This window comes from Saimiri boliviensis, chromosome 8 (genome assembly GCF_048565385.1).
Source record: "Saimiri boliviensis isolate mSaiBol1 chromosome 8, mSaiBol1.pri, whole genome shotgun sequence".
In the NCBI taxonomy this organism is placed as follows: domain Eukaryota; kingdom Metazoa; phylum Chordata; class Mammalia; order Primates; family Cebidae; genus Saimiri; species Saimiri boliviensis.
In genome coordinates this window covers 59,242,086-59,265,609 of record NC_133456.1, presented here as the reverse complement: position 1 = coordinate 59,265,609, position 23,524 = coordinate 59,242,086, and the positions used below count along the sequence as shown (strand labels likewise).

At 42.0% G+C, this 23,524-nt stretch overlaps 2 protein-coding genes across 4 annotated transcripts in view; one reads left to right on the top strand and one right to left on the bottom strand.

Moving 5' to 3' along the window:
• The window catches only part of LMOD3 (leiomodin 3), a 61,437-nt gene extending 56,977 nt beyond the window's left edge, over positions 1-4,460 (top strand). For all 3 annotated transcript variants that reach the window (XM_074404531.1, XM_010350121.3, XM_010350120.3), the window contains one exon: positions 333-4,460. In XM_074404531.1, coding sequence (XP_074260632.1) covers positions 333-359 — 27 coding nt within the window. In that variant the 3' untranslated portion in view covers positions 360-4,460. The remainder of the gene's footprint in view (positions 1-332) is intronic.
• Positions 2,959-23,456, bottom strand: ARL6IP5 (ARF like GTPase 6 interacting protein 5). Its single transcript, XM_003939465.4, has 3 exons — positions 23,277-23,456; positions 7,274-7,491; positions 2,959-4,548 (listed from the first exon to the last, which is right to left on the bottom strand). The coding sequence occupies exons 1-3, from the start codon at positions 23,450-23,452 to the stop codon at positions 4,376-4,378; spliced, it is 567 nt and encodes a 188-aa protein (XP_003939514.1). The 5' UTR covers positions 23,453-23,456; the 3' UTR covers positions 2,959-4,375.
• Between the last annotated feature and the right edge of the window lie 68 nt (positions 23,457-23,524).

Here is a 23,524-nt window from a genome sequence, read left to right as displayed (position 1 = left end):
AACTGAGGAAACTGATGCCCAATACCACATAACTAGTACATGCTAGTGCCCGTCTTTGAACCCAGGCCAGCTTGGGCACCTGCCCTCTGATTTCCGTGATGTGCTTTGCCATGCGCTCAAAGCCCTTGGAACAGTCCCTGGCATTCGTAAATGTCGAATAAATGGTGGCTGTGTTATGATTTTTTTTTTTATCTTGACTTTGGGGGTGCTTTGGCCAGAATTTCAAATCTATTTTGTATCTTTTAAGGCATGTAAGTTTTGTAATTTTTGCTGCAAAGCTCTTGAATTTCCAGGATTAATTTCCCCCTTTTCTTCAAATGTTTAAATTGCAGGTGCAACTGCCAAAAGAACTCGCGTAAGAGGCAGCAGTCATCTAGAACAGGAAATGGAGATAATGACTTACGGATTACAGCATGGAGACTATGTCAGCAGCAGTACTTTAGGATTCACGTGGCGGAACTGGGAACAATGCTACCATCTGATGGGGTATTTGTAAAAGGCAGAATTTTTGGGCCATGAAGAATTAGGGGCTGCAGAGGAAGGTGGAAGGAGATAAAATATAATATTCAGGCTGGGCACGGTGGCTCACGCTTGTAATCACTTTGGGAGGCCCAGGTGGGCGAATCATGAGGTCAGGAGATTGAGACCATCCTTGCTAATATGGTGAAACCCCCTCTCTAATAAAAATAAAAAAATTAGCCAGGCATGGTGGCGAGTGCCTGTAGACCCAGTTACTCAGGAGGCTGAGGCAGGAGAATCGCTTGAACCTGGCAGGTGGAGGTTGCAGTGAGCCGAGATCACACCACTGCACTCCAGCCTGTGCAACAGAGTGAGACTCTGTCTCAAAAAAAAAAAAAATATATATATATATATATAGATATAGATATAGATATATATGTATTCAGAGGCAACATTTTCTACTTGCAATCAATTTGAGTGACTTAGGTGAAATTTAGAGTCATGTTTCCAGATACAGTAGTTAAAAAAATTTTTTTTTAAATAAACATTTGCTTTATTATTTTCTTCTGGAAAATAATAAATATAAAAAAAGTGTTAACTATTATATTCCCATTTTTTCCTCCTTCCATCTCCTCTGCTGTAATCCATCACGTAGTATCTTAAAAGGAACAATGTTTCATCCTATGAAAATGTGAAGGATGAATTGAGCTCCTGGCCCTTCAGATGCTTTGAAATGAGAAAATTGTTCCTTAGTGCTTCTCTGGAGAATCAGTGGAGCTTTTCAGTTTCCCACCCTGCCTGGCTTTCTCCCTCGGTGACTCCCTTGGTATTTTGGGGTATTCTTTCTATAGGAGTATCTTTGAGGAACAGAACACATAAGCCACAGAATGTGGTGAAAACTAAGTGTCACTAGGAAAAGTAATGGGAAATGTAAACCCTGCATATGTGAAAACTTCCTGGCGGCAAGTTTTCATATATAGGGGGGCAATGGGAGACAGCATGCTGATTTTATAGGAAAAATGTTTTACATAATATAGTTAATGACAAGCTTTTGGTTTGGGCTAAATAAATCTCACACACATATACACACTCATATATGGTTTACCCTGTAAGTCTAATTTGATTTTATCACTCTCAAACATCTTTTAAAGGAAACTTGCTTACAGGATTAAACTTGAACTACTTATCCTATCCTTCAAGGTACTCCATTGCCTGGCCCCAATTTACTAATCCTGTCTTATCTCCTACAAATCCTTTATACTCCTCTTGATGAAATATCCTTGTGCACACCCCCTGTGCCTTCTCTCAAATTAACCCTTCCATAGAACACCCCCCAAGAGACTTCCCTACCGCTCTCCATTAATGAAAATCCTATCCAGTCTTCAATTCCCAGGTCAGGTCCTGTGTCCTCCGTAAAATCTTTCCAGACAACTGCAGTCTGTTCTTCCAAGTTCCTAGAGGCCTTAATTATTCTAGTCACTAGGTACATAGAATTTGAGATTTTTGTAACAGAAGTAGTATGAACCCTAGAAATTAGATCAAGCTTTGGGCCAGATGCAGTGGCTTACACCTGTAATCCCAGCACTTTGGGAGGCCAAGGCCAGCGGATCACCAGAGGTCAGGAGTTTGAGACCAGCCTGACCAACATGGTGAAACCCTGTTTCTACTTAAAAAAAAAAAAAAAATACAAAATTAGTTGGGCATGGCAGCTCATGCCTATAATTCCAGCTACTTGGCAGACTGAGGAAGGAGAATCACCCGAACCCGGGAGGCGGAGGTTGTGGTGAGCCGAGACTGTGCCATTGCACTCCAGCCTGTACAACAAGAGTAAAACCCTGGCTCAAAAAAAAAAAAAAAAAAAAAAAAAAAAAAAAAAATTCTAGAAAGCCCCTATGCATTTGTTTGTATAGCCACAGTATTAATAAAGTCAGGAATTTCAAAAAGTGCTGAAAGAGGGTTTTTATCTTAGATATACAAAAGGAAAAGATTGTCCATTGTCATAGCTTATGGCCTCAATACAGAGGTTTTGCCAAAAGAGGTGAAACAGTTCACATTATGCTTTTTCTAACTACCACCTGACCCTAAAGATCTTACAGATTTTAACTTGTTTTTCAAATGTAATCATAATTTACCACATTTATATGTTAGATTTTTCTATTACCCTTCCAGAATTGACCATTGGCCATTAGTAATTACGAGTATCTTTTTTTTTTTTTTTTAAGTCTCTCTGTATTTATTAGATTTCGTCATCAGAATTCACCTTGTAGAGAAAATGAAAGGGGCTAACATGTATATAAAACTCATGTCAGGTTTAAAAATAGGACCCCACTAGAATTGTTTTATTCTGGCTGTAAGTTTAAAGTATTCAAGCTTTACTAAACAGTATTTGAAACAGCTTAAGTGTTTGCTATATAGTACATCTTCACTGGTTATAGGGTCGTCGCCAAGTGTCTCGGATGTTTAAGACAGATGTGTGTTAAATAAAGTCTCACCAAAAAAAACCTTTAATCAATTTTATTCTTCATATTTGGGTAAGGGTACAGATGCTAGACCATGTCTATAAAGTCATGGTGATATCACTGTGCTAAAGATGATGGCTATAGGCTGGCTGAGAATTTAAAATGCAAGAAAGATTAGAAGGAACATATCATTGCTTCTTATTCTAGGACATACAAAGAGTTTCTTCAGTAAGTACCACTCCAGTTGACTTCACAATTTAATGCTGCGGAAACCTAAATGTTTCCACTTCATCTATGAAATCATTAAATTGGCAGGCAAAACATTTTTTATAACCTATTTATAAAAACATGAGGAACGGACGAAAAGTAATAGAATGTATAAACTCATGCTTTCATAATTCTAATGTCTAGTTATAAAAGCATATGGTTGTAACAATTGCCATCTAAAATTTTTACGAGCTGCAGAAGCTGCATTCCATTTGCATTACCACTTTTTAAAGTCTTTTTGCTTGGTCATCTAAAGATGTTTTTCAAATTTCAAATGATCAGCCATTGTTGTCCTCCTTATACCCCTAAGGAATTAATAAAATGCACATTCATTTCCTTCTTTCTAAATGTTCCAGTTAAACTAAACAATAAAAAAATGGGAAACATTATCTTGGACCTTTTTTGTTTTTTCATTGTAAGAACAAAAAATGTGCAAGGTAAACAGAAGTCAAGTTTGTTTTATTTTTTTGTGTGTTTTTTAACAGGTCTGTCCAGAATAATACAGGTTACAGAGCTGTAACCATCTTAAGGAAAGTGAAACTAAGTTTGCAATGAATACCTGCTGGTGAAAACATATTACTAGCATTTCAAAAATTTACAAAAATGTAACAAAATATACTAGACAGCTATTTTTATATTTGTAAACAAAGTATAAACAACTGGTTTAACCAGTTTCCACTGCACATCAAACAGGGCAAAGTGATAGAGATTATCTTTGATTTTTAAAGAAGAATAATAAAAACTAATGTATATTCCACACTTAAAATTCTAGGGGATTAGAAACAGGCTAACACATGATGTCATCTACTTTAACAGCCTTTTCATTTCCTCGTATTGTCTTAATACTTTGCAATGATTTTTTATTACTGTAATAGTATTGTTGCTGTAAAAGCCATAATTCTTTTATTTTTTTATTCCCTTAAAGAAATAGTGTGATCTATTTCCCATTAGATTTCATAAACACAATGAAATTTCGGACACAATAGGAGGTGGTGGTTTTCTTTCCATCTCTGAGGCCTCTCCTCTGAAACATCAGAGCTGATAATAGTTCGGCCTACACATGCATGCTCCCATTGATAATTGGGTGGTACGTGAACCTCCTATTTCAAAAACACAAGCAGAAAGTAGGTCTGGACAAGGGCAAACTGCAACTCAATTTCTGCTGCAACCCTATCTCAGGTAAGTTATGTTTATTCCTTCATTTTGTTGATATAGTCAGTGAATTTGTTGACGTTTTCTTCCTGCTGTTCTAGAGCATCCAGAACAATGCCCATCGGTGTCCTCTTCAAACCTATTCCTTCCATTTTATTCTCCAGTTTGTTCTTCAAGTTCCGAAGTCTCAACGATGCATGGATAAACATCACTGCAGAGAAGTGACACCTGGTTAACCCCAGAGCAACAACTCTTTTGCCACATCAATATCACACTCCTCTCCACACTTTCAGTCAACTGCCTTCGTTAGCTATAGTCCAGTCCGCTTCTCTAATTGATCCAAGCCTTCAAAAGGCTCCTTGGACTTTATATAAAGCTCTTCATCAAGTCATACATAGTTTTTTGCCGCATTGAAGGAAAATGCTGTATTCAACAGGAAGGACCATAATCTGGAAGCCACACCCTTTCCTTCACACACTGACATCATCATCACCTTGAAGATGTTACTTAAATGCCCTGAAATTCAGAGTGAAGCAACGTGATTCCATCCTACCTAAAAATCAACTTACTGGAGGCTTTCCAGAAAAGAACTCTTGCTCGATTCAGGAATTATCTGTATCTTGTTCCCTGCAGGATCATGTGAGTGAAGTCCACTTTTAAAGTGCCTCCCAGAAGCTTTTCCCAACGTGTTGGCTATAGAATTCTAGATTTAAAAGTCTAAGGGTTTTATAGAGTTTAGGTAGCCCACTGTTGCCCAAACTTGTTTGATTATTTTACCACAGATTCCCTGTCCCCTTTCCTGGACCTCCTCAACCTGAGCCTTAAAGAGACAGGCCGGGGAATCTGTATTTTAAACAGGTAACCCTCTCTCCATATGTGATCTATACCAGTGGTTTTAAAACTTTCATGTGCATTCAGATCACCTGGAGAGCCTGCAATTTCCTTGTCTGCACCACCCAAATTCAGACTGTTACACCTGAGGGAAGACTCCAGAAATTCATTATTTTAATAATCACTCTAGAGGATATCAACCTAGACTGTCCATCAGAAATAGTTGAGGAGCTTTCTAAGAAAAAAAAAAACAAAAAACAAAAAACAAAAAAACGTATGACACATCCACAAAATAAAGATGTGGCTGGAAAATTTATATTTTAAAAAAGTATCCTGGATGATCTTCACAATCATCAGTTTGGGAATCACTTATCTAATCTCCTTAGAGATGAATGAACTATAGCCCATTTAGGATGACTGGTCCAAATCTGGTTTCCAGCAGTCTAAGAATAGAAATCAGGACTCTTGACTGCCTACCTCTGATACATTTCATTACACTTGCCTGTCGCAGACTCTGATATGGAATGGTATTGAAATTAGCAAGCCGTTTGATTAAATAGCATCATTGAAATACTAAGCCTATAGCACCTACAGAAAACCTGAAGAAAATTTCAAAAAGTCTGAATTTGTTGGTTCAAATATTTTATCCAATATGGTGTGGGATGCATCCATGAATATTCTGGGCTTAATCTAACAAAGCCCTAAACAAGCAATTAATTTCATTTAATGGAATGAATGCACATGTAAAATGTTACTGAAAGTTAAAGGGATGTGTCTGTCACTTAATACACTAAAATTTTAATAAGATTTCTGCTGATTAGGCTGGGATTTTATTTTTTCTCTATTTCAGGCTTCAAGTGTTTGGAGTCTTGGTAAATAACGCATGTAAAACTTAGAGAATGTCTAGATCTCTTAACCAGAATCTGAGTATTTAGTACCTACATTTTGGGCCAATTATTCCTATAGACTTACCAAACTCTTAACACTAGTTATGATCTCCTGAGCAAGTAGAGAATAGTTTACTTTCAAATAATAAATACATTCATTCCTGTGTCAGGCATTTAAAGATTGAGAATAGACTCTGGAATTATACAAATCTGGGGTCTAGTGCAGGTTATACCACATCCCTGCTGTATGACCTGGGATTTGTCTCTGTTCTGTTTACGGTTGTGTTCCCATAAGAATGTATGACACAGCTGGGTGCCGTGGCTCACGCCTGTAATCCCAGCACCTGGGGAGTCCAAGGCAGCTGGATCACTTGAGCTTGGGAGTTCAGGATCAGCCTGGACAACATGGAGAAACCCAACTCTACCAAAAATACAAAAAGTTAGCTGAGTGTACACCTGTGGTCCCAGCTACTTAGGAGGCTGAGGTAGGAGGATCACTTGAGCCCAGGAAGCAGAGGTTGCAGTAAGCCAAGATCATACCATAGCATGTGTGACAGAGTAGACCCCATCTCAAAAAAAGAAAAAAAACGTATGACACATCCCAACAAATATTTGTGGAATTAATCAATTACAAGGCCTTGACTCTACTCAAAATAAAAAAATTAATGCCGGGCGCGGTGGCTCAAGCCTGTAATCCCAGCACTTTGGGAGGCCGAGGCGGGTGGATCATGAGGTCAAGAGATCGAGACCATCCTGGTCAACATGGTAAAACCCCGTCTCTACTAAAAATACAAAAAATTAGCTGGGCATGGTGGCGCGTGCCTGTAATCCCAGCTACTCAGGAAGCTGAGGCAGGAGAATTGCCTGAACCCAGGAGGCGGAGGTTGCGGTGAGCCGAGATCGCGCCATTGCACTCCAGCCTGGGTAACAAGAGCGAAACTCTGTCTCAAAAAAAAAAAAAAAAAATACAAAAATTAGCCAAGTGTGGTGGCTCACACCTGTAATCCCAGCTACTTGGGAGGCTGAGGCAGGAGAATCACTTGAACCTGGGAGGTGAAGTTTGCAATGAGCTGATATTGGGCCACTGCACTCCAGCTTGGGCAACAAAGTAAGACTCTATCTCAAAAAAAAAAAAAAAAAAGGTTATGGAATTCCCATTGGATAATTGCTACTAATTTTTTTTATGATGTAAGGAAAAGAAAATTCAGGTTCACTTACACAGCAAAGGAAAAGTGATGCCAAACACAAAGACCATGACTCCTCCAAACATGGATATAAGAAAATAGCTTGCCAACATGACCACCATAACGAACGTCGTGGGGTAGCGCTTCTTCATCCGGCGAAGGACGTCTTTATTGTGGGCTGCCCACACAAACCCTGTGAACACCAGCACCACCACGATTCCTCCCAGGATCATGTTGAAGGGACTCAGAAACCTGAAATATGGGGAAGAAATAATAAGGGGTGACTAGTTCAGCAGAAGTAGCAAAAAAAGGAGGAGAAAGAGGAATAAAAACAATTAGAATTTACTAATAATACTTTCTCTGAATCGTCTCATTTAATTTCTCATAACCTTATGAAGGCGATACTATTCATTTCTCAAATGAAGAAACCAAGGCAGCTAGGCATGGTGGCTCACGCCTGTAATCCCAGCACTTTGGGAGGCCGAGGCGGGCAGATCACCAGGTCAGGAGTTCGAGAGCAGCCTGGCCAACACGGTGAAAGTCTGTCTCTACTAAAAATACAAAAATTAGCCAGGTGTGGTGGTGCATGCCTATAGTCCCAGCTACTCAGGAGGCTGGGGCAGGAAAATCACTTGAACCCAGAAGGGGGAGGTTGCAACGAGCTGAGATGGCACCATTGCACTCCAGCCTGGGCGACAGAGCAAGACTCCGCCAAAAAAGGAAGAAAGAAGGAAGGAAGGAAAAAAACCTAAGGCACAGAGGTAAGAAAATGGTGGGGAAGGCCGGGAATGGTAGCTCACACCTGTAATCCCAGCACTTTGGGAGGCCAAGGTGGGAGGATCACCTGAGCCCAGGAGTTCAAAACCAACCTGGGCAACATGGCCAAATCCCATCTCTACAAAAATATAAAAATTAGCCAAGTGTGGTGGCATATACCTATATTCCCAGCTACTCAGGACGCTGAGGTGGGAGGATTGCTTGAACTTGGGAGGTTGCGGCTGCAGTGAGCCAAGATTGCACCACTGCACTCCTGCCTAGGTGACAGAGTGAGACCTTATCTCAAAAAAAAAAAAAAAAAAAAAAAAAAAAAAGTGGAGCTGAGATCACACCCAGGCAGTTCCCATCCAAGTAGTCCATAACTTATGAGGCCTACAGTTTTGAAGACTAAAACTCCTGAAGGGACTGTGTTTAGTTTCCACGCATCCTGGGCTCTAGTACACAGCAGGTTGTGTTAAGGATTTATTTAAATCCTCATAGAAGTTCATAATGGATGAATGTAGACTGCAGGCCACATAATGGCCTCAATGGGCCAGATCCAGTCTACAGTCACATTTTGTCTGGCCTGTACAGTGTTACGTTTATTTGAAACTCATGTGTTTAAAACAAAAAATCCATAAAACTTGGGATTTCTTATTCTCCTAAAACAAGAAAATCTAACAGCGTTAGGCCCACTTTCCCATATGTCAACAGCTGGCTTGAGTGCCTTTTCATTCAGACAGAATAAATGCTCTTCACTGAGCCCCAATCCACGATGCTCTCTACTGCATCATGGACATAGAGGCCCAAAGCGAGGGGCTATAAATCATCGTTTTTCTTCTTTTTTTTTTCTTTGAGACATAGTCTTGCTCCGTCACCCAGGCTGGAGTGCAGTGGCATGATCTTGGCTAACCGTAACCTCTGTCTCCCAAGGTTCGAGCAATTCTCATGCCTCACCCTCCCAAGTAGCTGGGATTACAGGTGCATGCCACCACACCTGGCTGATTTTTTGTATTTTAATAGAGATGGGGTTTTGCCATGTTGGCCAGGCTGGTCTTGAACTCCTGGCCTCAAGCGATCTGCCCACCTAGGCCTCCCAAAGTTCTAGGATTATAGGCATGAGCCACTGTACCCAGCCTAATCATTGTGTTTCTAATAGCTGGCCTGAATCACTCTCTTACATAAACTGCCTGCCCCATGGAGGCATTTGAGTTTATGACCCCTCACACAGAGAGTTCATTATACGTCTTTCAAAATGTCCAAAGTATCATTAGGAGATAAGTTATCAGTGCAGATTTTCCAGCACAAAGTTCCAGATTCATTCCTATATAACAAAGGTCTTTGTTATGTGATAGCAATTACGCTACTATTGATAATAGAGGAAACACATTATGAAGAATAAATTTATGCCAGGCGCGGTGGCTCACGCATGTAATCCTAACACTATGAAAGGCCTAGGCAGGTGGATCATCTGAGGTCAAGAGTTCAAGACCAGCTGGCCAACAGGGTGAAACCCCACCTCTACTAAAAATGCAAAAAATTAGCCAGGCGTGGTGGTGGGTACCTGTAATCCCAATTACTTGGGATGCTCAAGCATGAGAATCACTTGAACCCAGGAAGTGGAGGTTGCAGTGAGCCAAGATTCCACCACTGCACTCCAGCCTGGGTGACAGAGCGAGACTCTGTCTCCAAAAAAAAAAAAAGTTGAAATTTCTATAATTAGTATATTGTTTCATAATCAGAAATAAAATGAAAATATAAAAAGGGAAATATAAAAATATAAAAGCAGCTGTTCTCCAACCCACAACCCCACTTGGCACAGGCCGACCACAGAAGTCCATCTCTGCTTGTCCCATCTCGCCAACAACATGAAAGGAATTCCAATTCATGAACCACAGTGAAGCTGTTCCTTCTCCAATCCAAACCCTGGTTTTCTGGTCATCCTCCAGATCCTCTTGTGCCAGTCTGTACCACCACAGTGTCCCAAGCTGCCCTAATACCCAGCACACACGCCATTCTGTCTGCGCTCTTCTCCTCCCTCTTGGTTCTGTTATCTGAGCCTACTTGGCCTCTTTTCACTTTCCTTTCTATTTTATCTGGATTATTCCCTATCTTTGGAGATAACCCCAGAATTGGTCTGGGAAAGACAAAAATTTCCTTATATGCCTGAGGAAAGAAAGAATCTGATAAGGCAAAACTACAATTCCCTTCAGCAGGTTGTAATAAGTGGAGAGTGAATGAAGAGGTCTTAAAATTCTTACAGATTAATACATCTAATCCCAGCACCACAAAAGATTCTAGGTCAGTGTGGTAGCTTATGTCTGTAATCCCAGCACTTTGGGAAGCTGAGGTGGCAGGTGGATTGCTTGAGCCCAGGAGTTTGAAACCATCCTAGGCAACACGGTGAAACCCCATCTCTACCAAAAACCCCACAAAAATTAGCCAGGTGTGGTGGGGCACACCTGTAATACCCACTACTTGGGAAGCTGAGGTGGGAGGATCACCTGAGCTCAGGAGGTCAGGGTGCAGTGAGGTGTGACTGTGCCACAACACTCTAGCTTGGGTAACAGAGTGAGATCCTGTCTCAATTAAAAATAAAAAGATACTTAGAGAAATTGAGAAATTATACCAAAGACTACAGTATAGTACGATGAGGAGTTTATTTCCATTTGCTTATTTTTATTTTCATATTTTTTCAAATATATTCTTTGTATTTGAAAAAAATATGAAAATAAATGTATTCCTTGATGAATTCCTTGGCGTATTGATGTATTCCTTGATGTATTCCATGTAATCCTTGATGAATTAAAACACTGATATTTAAAAATGAACAAATGAAATCGGGGAAAGGCTCCTGAATATAACAAACCCCTTTACAAAGCCTTGACTTTGACCTGTAACCTACCCAAATGTTTCTTCTGAGCTGTAAAGAAAAGCAAAGATTGCTGGGCACTGTGGCTTACACCTGTAGTCCTACCACTGTGAGAGGCTGAGGTGGGCAGATCATGAGGTCAGAAGATTGAGACCATCCTGACCAACATGGTGAAACCCTGTCTCTGCTAAAAATACAAAAATTAGCTGGGCATGGTGGTGTGTGCCTGTAATCCCACCTACTCAGGAGGCTGAGGCAGGAGATTCGCTTGAACCCAGGAGGCACAGGCTGCAGAGAGCTGAGATTGCGCCACTGCACTCCAGCCTGGGTGACAGAGTGAGACTCCATCTAAAAAAAAAAAAAAAAAAAAAAAAGGAAAAAGAAAGAAAAGATCAAATAATTCAACACAAAGAACTCAAATGGAGGATTGAAATTTAAGGACATTCTTTTGCATACCCTGCAAATAGGAGAGAGTTGGCTGGCAGCAAAGCATCGAGGGCTCCTACTCAGTTCATTCTAAAATACTTACTAAAATAATAATTCATGAAGTGAAGCATGTAATACAATTCATGTCAAGCTTTTTCTACTTTCCTCTAGACAAGTAAGTAGGTTGAGTGCATAAATAAAGTCCAGGAAAAAGAACAATGAAAGCTCCAGGGCTAACTCAAGCAATTCCAAATTTGCTCTTCACCTGTTCCTGTTGCTCATGTTCAAGGGAACATGACAGAGCTTGGAGTCCTATAGCATTGGTTTTAGTTCACAACCTCCCCAGCAACAGTCTATAATTAGAAAGTAACCAAGTTTCCAAGCTGGGAAAAAAACACTAACAAAGTTACTCTGAGCAGAAGTAATTTTCTTCTATGTTCTGATAAAATGTACAGGACTCCAATGCCCTGGCACTTACCTGCGCTTGGAGCAAAATAAGACAGACAGACACACAAACACACTGTAGAGATTAACAGAAATCCTCAGAAATTTGGAAACCAGTTCTTGCTTGAGATGCTTTAAAAACAGTTGGGCTGTTAATCACACCAATCATAACAAACCCCAAAAACCTTTAGAAAAAAACTTTCCATCAACGTGCCACCCATTTTTGTGTAGACAACTGGCTCTGGGCTCTGCTGGGTGGAGTTTCACTTACTGATAGTCCTTGAGTGAGAAAGAGGGCTGGGTCTGGTGGCTTACACCTGTAATTCAGCATTTTGGGAGGCTGAGGTGGGCAGATCACCTGAGGTCAGGAGTTTGAGACCAGCCTGGCCAACACAACGAAACCTCATCTCTACTAAAAATATGAAAACTGGCTGGGCATGGTGGTCCATGCCTTTAATCCCAGCTATTTGGGAGGCTGAGACACGAGAATCATTTGAACCCAAGAGGTGGAGGTTGCAGTGAGCTGAGATTGTGCCACTGCACTCCAGCCTGGGAGGCAGTGCAAGACTCTGTTTCAAAAGAAAAAAAAAAAAAAAAAAAAAAAAGAACGAGAGACAGAAAACAGGAGAAAGAGAGGAGAAAGGCAGAACATGTGATTTTCTGTCACATGGATATAGGTAGAAACAGGACCTAGTTTTGCAACTGGAAAACCATAATGTTTTTCTGTTGTGAGATGATTAAAAATATATTAATATATATGTTTATATATTTTAAAAATGAACATGTATTACCCCATTCCAATAAATAATAAATTGTTCCCTATAATAGTTACACATTCTAGGGCAGTCATTTATGGTTGTAGAAAGGTTTAGAATCCCAACACAGAAATTTTGTAGCAGTCTTCAAAGATGACTCAGTCTAGTCCAATTATACAGATAATGAAACTGAGGCCCAGAGAAGGGAAGAAACACATCCAAAGGGATCCAGGGGACAAACACGAAAACAAGGGTCCCCGTTGTGGCAACAACTCACAGTAGAACTCATTCTGTATTGTTAACCAGCTTTAGGGATTTCCCCTACATTCTGAGTAACCTGGTAACCAAAGATCATCCTGGGAAATCCCTCTACAATCTAAATTCTCTCTGAAATGAGGTGGCTATTACTGGGTGTGGATACAGGTTCTAAACTTGCCAACGTGATTCAGTCACTATATGTATAGTTTTACCACAAGTTGATGAAAGGGGGAAAAAAAAAATCTCACAAAATTTTAGAGCCAGGAAGGATCTTGCTAACCCACCTCACTTTGCACATACGCAAGCTAAGGAATATACAAGTTAAGAGATTTGTCTAAAACCACCAAATGCAAAGTTGGTAATAAAAGTTTGCCGTAACAGAAATCCTTGGATCAACTCAAGGGCACATTTGGTGACTCCTGTCATGCTGCAAGGCCAAACAGAACCACCAAAGAGGCAGCGAAATATTTCCTGAGAAGTGCAGGCAGCTTTGCACTAAGTTCCAATTTTTCTAACCAAAAAAGCTATTTTTGCAGTGTGGTTCCTGAGAAAGGCTGACTCACTGAAAAAGTGAGGAACAATTTACTCACAGTGGAATTCTCTAAATTGGCGATGTTTCTCTGTGTGCCTTAATCAGCCAGTGGGATCTCTGCAAATAGGAACCCACCCAACCATTTTCTTGCTTCTCATTGTTCTTAGACTAACAGCAGAATTCTTTACACATTCCACAAGGCCTGCAGGGTCTGGCCCCTGCCTGCCTCTGCAGCCAGGGCCACTGTATATAGCTATAGTTGTGGAGTTGGTGCCTGGCTGAGCGGGTAAGTGGGCCTGGGATCCAGGTCATGCACTCCACGACACAAGACAAAAATTTGGCTTAGGCGGCATCTGCTAGGACAGGAAGAGGTGCCTTAGTAATTAGCCTGAAGGAACTCTGAGGGCTAGCAGCTGTCCTACCTGTCAGCTTTGGCACACCATCTCCAGATTCCACCTCCATCCACTCAGGGTTTCTGTCTACCCTAGAACTCACTTTGCCTTTTGGCCATCTCAGGGTGGGGTGAATCAGGCAAGGGGATAGTTTGTACACAGACCTCACTCTACCCTCCTTCAGGTCGCAGCTCAGTCAGCCTTTCCTCGGTCTCTCTGACCAGAGCACAGCTCCATATGCCTTTTCTTTTCTTTTCTTTTTTTCAAGAAAGGTTCTTGCTCTGTCATTCAAGCTGGAGTGTGACGGCACGGTCATAGCTCACTGCAGCCTCTGCCTTCCAGTCAAGTGCCCTTCCTTAGCCTCCCAAGTAGCTGAAACTACAGGTAAGTGCCAGCATGCCTGGTTAATTTTAACTTTTTTTTTTTTTTTTTAAGAGATGGGATCTCACTATATTGCCCAGGCTAGTCTCAAATTCCTGGCTCAAGTGTTCCTCCTGCCTTGGCCTCCCAAAGTGCTGAGATTACAGGCACGAGCCACTGCGTCTAGCCAACATGTGTTTTTTTTTGGTTTTGTTTTTGTTTTATTGAGATGGAGTCTCTGTTGCCCAGGCTGGAGTGCAGTGGTGTGACCTCGGCTCACTGCAACCTCCGCCTCCCAGCTTCACGGGATTCTCCTGCCTCAGCCTCCCAAGTAGCTGGGATTACACGCACGCATCATCACACCCAGGTAATTTTTGCATTATTAGTAAAGACAAGGTTTCACCATATTGGCCAGGCTGGTCTCAAACTCCTGACCTCGTGATCCACCCGCCTCAGCCTTCCAAAATGCTGGGATTACAGGCATGAGCCACTGCACCTGGCCCATGCTTCTTTTTTTCACAGCACTATCCCTATGGCAGTTTCACATTTATTTACATGAGTATTGGATGAATGTCTCTAGTCCCTACTAAATATTACACTCCATGAGAACAGGGACTATAATATTTTATCCCCAGTGCCTAGCACAGTACTTGGCACAGAGTAGGTATTTTATAAATATTTGTTGAAAGGAAAAAAAAGGTAAGTAAGAATCTAGCACATTTTCACGTTATTTAAATACATTCAGCAACTTTCTATGGCCGTAAGTTAAGTGACATGAGATGTATCTTGGATAAACCACTGTTAAAAGGTTTAGCATCTCATCACAGAGTATTGAGTATACAGTGTTAGTCTCACTGTGTACTCAATCTTACTTGGGAAAATAATTCCTTCACAGAGCTGTGATGAAAGAGACAAATGAAAAGGCAGAAGTGGGGAAAAATCATCTGAATTCCTACACACATGTAAGGGACAATTATTATGAAATGATAGAGTGAAGCAGAAGGGCACTTTGGCTTGCTGGAAGGAGGAAGCTTTGTAAGCTTTGCTGCTGGGAGGCCAATAAGGACAGCAGGCATGGGATGGAAGGAGATTCACACCCCTGCAGAGCCTTCCCTACAGGCTCCTCTTGCTCTCTGAGTCCTCAGGTAATTCCACAGGCTTCTGTGACTGTTTTGGTTTCTCAATGTGGCTTCTGTCCTCGCAAGTACTTTTTTTGTTTTGAGAAAGAGTCTTGCTCTGTTGCCCAGGCTGGAGTGCAGTGGTCCTATCTCAGCTCACTGCAACCTCTGCCTCCCAGGTTCAAGCGATTTTCATGCCTCAGCCTCCCCAGTAGCTGAGATTACAAACATGCACCACCACGCCCAGCTAATTTTTGTATTTTTAGGAGAGACGGAGGTTCACCATATTGGCCAGGCTGGTCTTGAACTCCTGACTTCAAGTGATCTACCCGGCTCGACCTCCCAAAATGAAGAACTATTTTTGACTACAGGTATAAATGTGAGCTTTGGACACAAATCAGTCTTGAGTAAATGAGACCAGTGTCTCCTGGGCCTAAGGATCATGGAGGAAAGGAGACTGCACAGTAGGTAAAACTGAACAGGAGCCTATCTCTTTTGTCACACAAAGGTCATAGTGAGATTTTCCTCACCAACTGAATCAGGAAGGCCTAGAGGATTTATTGCATTCTTGCTGTTTCCTAAATATTTACTGTATCCTGTGTAATTTGGGACAGACTAAACACTCGCATCCAAACCAGCCATTGTCTTTTCAGCAGTTGATATGTTAAAAGTGTTCACACTAAGGCAAGCCTTAGGAACCTCCAGGTTTTCTTATTTTGTTTTCAATAAACAACAGGTTGGACTTGGATTACAAACCATAAATCTGACGCTTCCCACAGTGATAGAGCTTCAAATAATAGTTGTGTACAAAGCTCTGATTAGACTTCGTGAAATCCTTTTCAAGTTTTTATTATGGAAAACTTCTAACAATACATAAGTAGAGAGAATGTATAATGAATCCTCATGTATACTCATCACTGCTTTCAACAATTATGGTTACTCTTACAACCAATAATTTCAGGGGAACAAAAGTGGAAAAATATTCATTTACAAACTGTTCTTCCTGAATGATTTTAGTAAAAAAAAAAAAAAAAAATAGTGAGGCTAGCTCACTACTGTAATCCCAGCACTTTGGGAGGCTGAGGTGGGCAGATCAGTTGAAGCCAGGAGTTCGAGACCAGCCTGGCCAACATGGTGAAACCCTGTCTCTGCTAAGAATACAAAAATTAGCCTGGCATGGTGGTTTGTGCCTATAATTCCAGCTACTCGGGAGGCTGAAGCAGGAGAATCACTTGAACCTGGGAGGTGGAGGTTGCAGTCAGCCATGATCCTGCCACGGCCTCCAGCTTGGGTGTTGGAGCCAGACTCTGTCTTAACAAAACAAACAAAGCTACTGAGAATTGTCACATGGCAAATTCTTACAGAGCTGTGGAGGGAAGACAGGGCCTGGCAAAGTGCTAATGAACAGATTTCCTTCCCACAAGTTTCCTGTCTATTTACGCCTCACTAACCCCCCATTTCTGCCTTCTTTTTTGTTCCTCTGAGACAAGAAGAAACTGCACCAAAGAGATATGAAGCAGATTAGAAGAAGCAGGGCTTTCTGCCTTCCAGGTGTCTCCTTTAGCAAATTGCATAATGAGAAGGAGGGCCAGGAAATCCTGTCATACATATTATCAATGATAAACGCTTGTAAACCTGAAGTTGTTAGCTTGAAGGCTTTGCCTAAAATTGCAGGGTTTGAAGGCATTCTCAGAAACAGGAAACCATGCTCATTTCAAGAGACAGAAGATGGTATTAAAGGTTAAGTTTCTGAAGCTGAGCGATGGGGTTGAATTCACTTGTCCAAAATAAATAAATAAATAAATAAATTTCCAGTGTTGCCACTTAATTAGATATTAAGTGGGTAGGTCAAAAACAGGTCTTGGCCTTTTTCAACTGGATTTCCTGTACAAAGCTCTCTGTCCCTAAGCTGAGTGAGAGCTTCTCCTCTCTAAGACAGGGGGCCAGGAATCCAAAATACACTAATTTATCTTACCTAGAATCATTGTAAATCCTTACCTAGGGAAAGGAAACAGAAACTACCAACCAAAGGCTGAAAGTGGCAGGAAATACTGAAAAAAGAAAAAATAAAGCCGGACAGGGAGGGAAGTTAAGATGAACAAAGTTACATAAATAGCGTCAAGGGTGTATCAGGCATAGCTCTTGCTTGTTGTCCCAGCACTTTGGGAGGCCAAGGCAGGAGGATTGCATGAGCCTAGGAGTTTGAGACCAGCCTGGGCAACATGGCAAAAACCCTCCTCTACAAAAAAAAAAAAAAAAAAATTAGCCAGGCTGGTGGTGCATGCCTATAGTCCTAGCTACTCAGGATGCTAAGGTGAGAGGTTCACCTGAGCCCAGGGAGGTAGAGGCTGTAGTAAGCCATGACTGTGCCACCACACTCCAGCCTGGGCAACAGAGTAAAACCCTGTCTCCAAAAAAATGTGTGTGTATGTGTGTGTAGTGTCAGAGATTATTTAATGAAAACCAATTATTAAATATTTTTGTTTATTTATTTATTTACATGGGGTCTTACTCTGTAACCTAGGCTGTAGTGCAGTGGCGTGATCTTGGCTCATTGCAACCTCCACCTCCCAGGCTCAAAAGATCCTCCCACCTGAGCCTCCCAAGTAGCTGGGACCACAGGTGCATGCCACCATGCCAGGCTAATTTTTTTGTATTTTTGGTAGAAATGGGGTTTCACCATTTGCCCAGTCTGGTCTTAAATTCCTGAGTTTAGGTGATCTACCTGCCTTGGCCTCCCAAAGTGCGAAGATTATAGGTGTGAGCCCGGCCTAGATAAAGACTTTTAGATTAAAATTTTACTGTGTGCTGACAGACCTCTTAAAGTTCTACATTCAGAAGAAACTCGTAAGCCATCAGAGGAAGACAGATGCCTGCCTCAAGTGCAAGCAAATGGGCAGGGAAGGCCAGGAGGACTCTGGGAGGATTTGTGAAGGCTGATGGAGCTATACTACTGACTGTATCCTCAGGGCCTAGACAGTTCTGGCACATGATAGGTGCTCAGTATTTGTTCAATGGAGTAGAAGGATCCGAGCTGTGGGTTAATAGGTAAAATTTAATAAAACATTCCACTGTCTACATACTCAATGCCTCCCCTATTCCCAACACCTGAGAGTTTTGGAATTTGGAACCACAATGTACAGTGGGGATCAGTTAAGTCCGGTTAAGAAGGATGTGTTTATGTAGGCGTGTGTTTCTGTACACTTGTATACAGATTGATTCTAAGGTGTTCAATGTGGTCTTGCTTCCTTTCCACAATGGCAGGAATCACTGCTGTCCTGTTCTTCACCATCTCCTAGCAGTGTCTGAGAAGTTGGTAAGTGATTCATATTCTTTATTGATGGAATGACTGAAGCAACACAAATAAGGGTAATGCTGTAGAACTGGTGTTGAGGCTGACTAATCTCAAAAGCATTTCCACAGGCTTCAGTGTAAACAGACTGCAATTCGTTCTATCTGCAATCATTTTAATACATTCTGAACCAGAGCATCCCACAGCTGCTTTACTCTTTTTTTCCTCTGCCAACTGGAAACTTAGTTCTTCATCCATGTAGCATTTAAAGGTACAAACAATATGAACATTTCATAATACCAGATGCTGGGAGCCACAGGCCTAGAACATATTACAGAGCCACCAAGCCACACTCATTTGGAAAAGATTACACTAATGCTCTTTTCAAACAGAATTACCAGCCTTCCAGAAACTCCTGCCATCTTGAGTAACTGAAAGGATAAAGTGGCAGCTGTCAGTTCCACCCTCCTGCAACACATCCACAGGCCAAACGATCAGGCCACATGGTGAGAAGTTACTTTAGCTGAGAAAACATGGGCTCATTCCTTTAGCAGCTACATGGTTCTGTCTAAGAGAGAGGCACAAATGTATGCATATGAGAATAAATGCACCCTCTCCTGCTGGAGAAGCAGCAGAGGCATTTTTATATGTTGCCAATTCTGTGTGTAGTTGGTGATTCTGAGGGCACACCAGAAAATATGAGTTCTAATGGCAGAAAATAATTTTTTTTTCAGACAGGGTTTCACTATGTTACCCAGGCTAGTCTTAAACTCCTGCTCTTAAGCAATCCTTCATCTCTGCCTCCCAGAGTTTTGGGATTACAGGTGTGAGCCACCACACCCAACCAGAAAAAGAACTTTTTAGAATAAGACAGCAATAGTATTACAAACATTCTAAGAGTCAGGTGTATGCAGTTGAATTTGGTTAATCAAGAGCTTTAGAAAATTTGCAATATGGCTTAATGGAAAAAATATTTTACTTCCTAGTATTAGTAGCTTTAGTTCCAATTAGCCTGCGACCAGGGTTTTATATTTCAGAAAGTTAGGGGGTTCAATAGGAGCTGTGTTTCTCCCTGGGGTGTATATCACAATCACTTAGGAAGTTAGAAAAAAAGAAAAAAACCAGTTGCCAAGATCCTGCAAAGAACTGTACATTTTCAATCATTGAAAGTGGCACCTGGGCATATGGGTATATTTATTTAAATTTTGTCAGTTTTCTTTTGAGCCAGACCAATCCAGTGCCTCTCAGATTTTAATGTACCGATGAATCATCTGAGACTCTTGTTAAAATGTAGATTCTAACCCAGTAGGTCTGAAATGGGGCCTAAGTTGCTTCACTTCCTACAAGCTCTCAGGCAAAAGATGCTGCTGTTCCATAGCTCACACACTGAGCAGAGTTCTCTAGCTCAAATCGTTTGGCATTCCATTAAGCACATAGATATTCTCACCCACAGCTAGAATGTATCACACGCTTAGTACTTAAATTGCAAGTTATTATTGCCTTTGCTTTTCACTTTGAAGATCAAGGTGGAGACTTCTATTGTGTGTGGTGTGAAAATAATATCTTAATGCCAAAACGTCTCACATCAAGGATGCAGAAGGTAAGCCACCACGACTTCAATCTTAGACACTTTTCCTTCTTGATGTAAAGGATCCAAACACATTTCCAGCAAAACACCAGTTTTCTAGCCTGCTATTCATGCTGTTCTTTGTAAATAATTTGGTCTCTTCTGATCAGAAGTTCAAACAGATTTATCTCTATCCTAATCCCTCTTAATCTCCATCTTGGTACAGGCAGTTCTTTCCAGCATTTTTGAATCTAGACAATATTTTCTATGTTCTTCCCTTTTCCTTTCTGAAATCTTGAAGAGCAGGCCTCTCTACCCTCACCTAAGCCAGTTTTCAACACTGGAGAGCTGAGACTAGAGCCCTCCAACAATGCCCTTGAGGCCCTTCTCACCAGCAGGGGATGGAACTATTGTTGAACACTCTTTTATCCAGGTCACATTTTCACATACACTCTACCGAGACATCCTGAGAAACTCTGGGAGAAGCCCATGGAAGGTCCACATGAACAGCTTCCAGCACTGCTTTGACCTACCTATCTGCTAGCATCACCGAAAGAGGACAGTTCTTTTTAGAATGAGAAGTGTTCCGGAATCAAGGAAGCTCCCTAACCCAGAAGATGTTTGGTTTCTTCCTCATGACTCATAGGAAGATGGAATAGTAGCTAAGAGCACAAGGCTAAGTTTGTGACTTTGGGTAAATCATTTAACCTCTCTGAGCCTCAGGTTTAATGATAAAAATAATAACAGGGTTTTAAAAATTAGATTCTATGACATAATGCAGGTAAAATACTTTGCAAAGTACCTGACACACAGAGCACTCAATACATCTTTATTTATATTATAAAGAAAGAAAGGAGAGCAATTTATAGAAAAAACTACTGACTGTGTTTATACTTGCATAGAAAACAGTTGAAGGTTATAGGCCAAACTTTTACTGAAGTATGAAGGAAATTTCACATGTTATTCGCATAATTTTCAAATCAACCTTTATTAGTAGCCTATATCTTTCCTATGTTTTTAAAAATCAGGGTAAGTTTTTAAAACTTCATGGCTACTTTTCACTTTTTCACTTCAGAAATTCCATTGACAACCAACAAGTCTTATTTGAAAGGAAAATGAGGAGGGCCAATGCCCTTAAACTACCTGAGTTAAGTGGTGTAAGGCACAATACTGACGGAGCTATATTTAGTCAAATGGCTGGCCCCTGGCCTTCACAGTGAAAAATGGATTCCATCAAAGGCAGCAAGGCTGCCTGAGCTTGTGCCTGGTCTGGGCAGCACACATCTCTGAAAAAAATAAACTTTTTTTTTAAATTGGTCTGTGTCAAACTTTGCCCCACATCTAAGTCTTTGAAGTTAACCTCAAGAAAATACCTCCATAACTAGATCACCAGATAAGATGCCTGTCTACTTCTTTGCAAAGAGAAAGAAAAGAAACAAACAAAAACCAAATAACTCATGCAAACCTATTTACTACTTATTTTGTTTTAAAGACATTTTTGGCCAGGCCCGGTGGCCCCCGTCTGTAACCTCAGTGCTTTGGGGGGCCAAGGTGAGAGGATGGTTTGAACCCAGGAGCCAAGACCAGCCTAGGCAACATAGCGAGACCCACATCTCTTAAAAAAAAAAAAATTATCCAGGTGTGGTGTCGCGCACTTGTGGTCCCAGCTACTTGGGAGGCTGAGGTAGGTAGACTGCTTGAGCCCAGGAGGTTGAGGCTGTAGTGAGTTGTGATTGCACCACTGCACTCCAGCCTGAGCAACAGAAGGAGGTGTCTCAGTCTCAAAAAAATGAAAAAGAGAAAAGAAATTTTTTAGTGTTTCAGAGAGCAGCCTGAAGCACAGAGCTGAAGCAGCTGCCTCTGGCCCTGGATCTGCCCCGCCCTGCCCTGACTAATTTGTACGTTGGCTGCCACACTAGTTTACTCAGAGCCTGTGCCCTCTATACACCAAGCCATTCCGAATGCAATTCCTTAAGCAATGCAGAAGAAGGATCTGTGTGATTGTCTATAGAGTCCCACATGTGGGCTTCCACCTCTGCATGGGGGTGACTGCTGTGAACCATACTGGGAAACTGAAGTCTCCTCCTCTCCTCTGTGCTGTGTGTTTGCTCCTTTAGCTTCTCAACAACTGCCAGGAGCTCCTGGGCCAGAATTCAAGTCTGATTCATCCTGGTGTGCTTGGAGCTTGGCATGGAGCCAGGCACAGAGAGGTGGCTCAATGTATAATCCAACCAGCAGCAAGCCAACTGAAGAAGCCACCCTGTTCACCCTTTCCCACAACCTTTAAGTGTGAATTTCTCTCTTTTCTCCCAAGCCAGCTTGCTCCTTCTTCCCTCTACGTCTGCCCTGAAATAGAAATGTCAGACATTTAAGGGCAAGTGAGTCCTTTATAAAGTCTGAGGGTGGCTTTTTCTTTAAAGATGTGTAGGAGATAATGAGCAAGATTGACAGTATCACCATCCATCCTGCATAAGCAAGGGAAGGATTTCTTAAAGGGTGAACTCCAAGGAAAGGTGGTTTCTAGGAAAGCAGGTGTATGTGCAATCTTAACACAGGATATTTTTTAAGTATCAGGTATTGAAAAGGCCTTCTGATACATTGAAACCCCAGGCTAGGAAGTGAAGACAGAGAAAGTGACCATGCCTGGCCACTGCTGGAAGAAAATACCAGAGGGCCACGTTTTCAGAGTCATGGCAGCCTTCACCCTACAATGGGAGATGCGCCACCAGGAGACACCCACCCTGTTGATCCCAAGCTCAGCTTTACTGTACAGTGTGGCAAGCATTAGGCAGAGAAACCAACTAAGTGCGTCGCCCCTTGGTTGCCCTTTCTGCACTACCCCGGGTCCACACCCTGCCCCCTAGCTAGCCCCAGGGTACGGTTACACGACTTTCCTCTTTCTTCTTATTTTTAAAAGACAAGGGCGCTACAAATATCTCCCCAGCAAGAGCCCGATCCTGGCACAGGGTGACAAAACAAAAAAAACCCCTCATTTTTCTTCCTTGCGATTGGCAAATTTCCTCCCTCCCCGTCCTCTTTTCCCTGGGGGCCCCCTCAAGACTCGGCCCTTGGCGCAGAAAAGGGGACCCCAGGTTACTGCGGCCTCGCCCTGCGAACAAGTTACCACTGGCTTGGCCGCTTGCAGAATTGTCAGGGCTGGCGCCGAGCGTGGTCAGAGAGCGTTTCGACATCCCGGGATCTTGCACCCTGAGGCCCCTCGGTGCGCGCCCCGGATCGGTGACCCGGGTGGGGAGACCCCACTTACCCCACGACGGAAATCATCATGGCAGCCACTACCAGGTAGTTGGTCTGGTAATAGAGCAGGTTGCTCACCACGCGGTTGTTCCATTTGGAAATGTCCCTGAAGTCCGGCCTGGCAAAGCGATCGGAGCCCGGGAAGAAATCGTCCCAGGCGCGGAGTGGGGCGATATTAACGTCCATGTTCCTAGCTGTGCGTTCTTCGCCTCCGGAATCTGGCGGCGGCGGCGGCGGCAACCGATCAGCTGAGCTGAG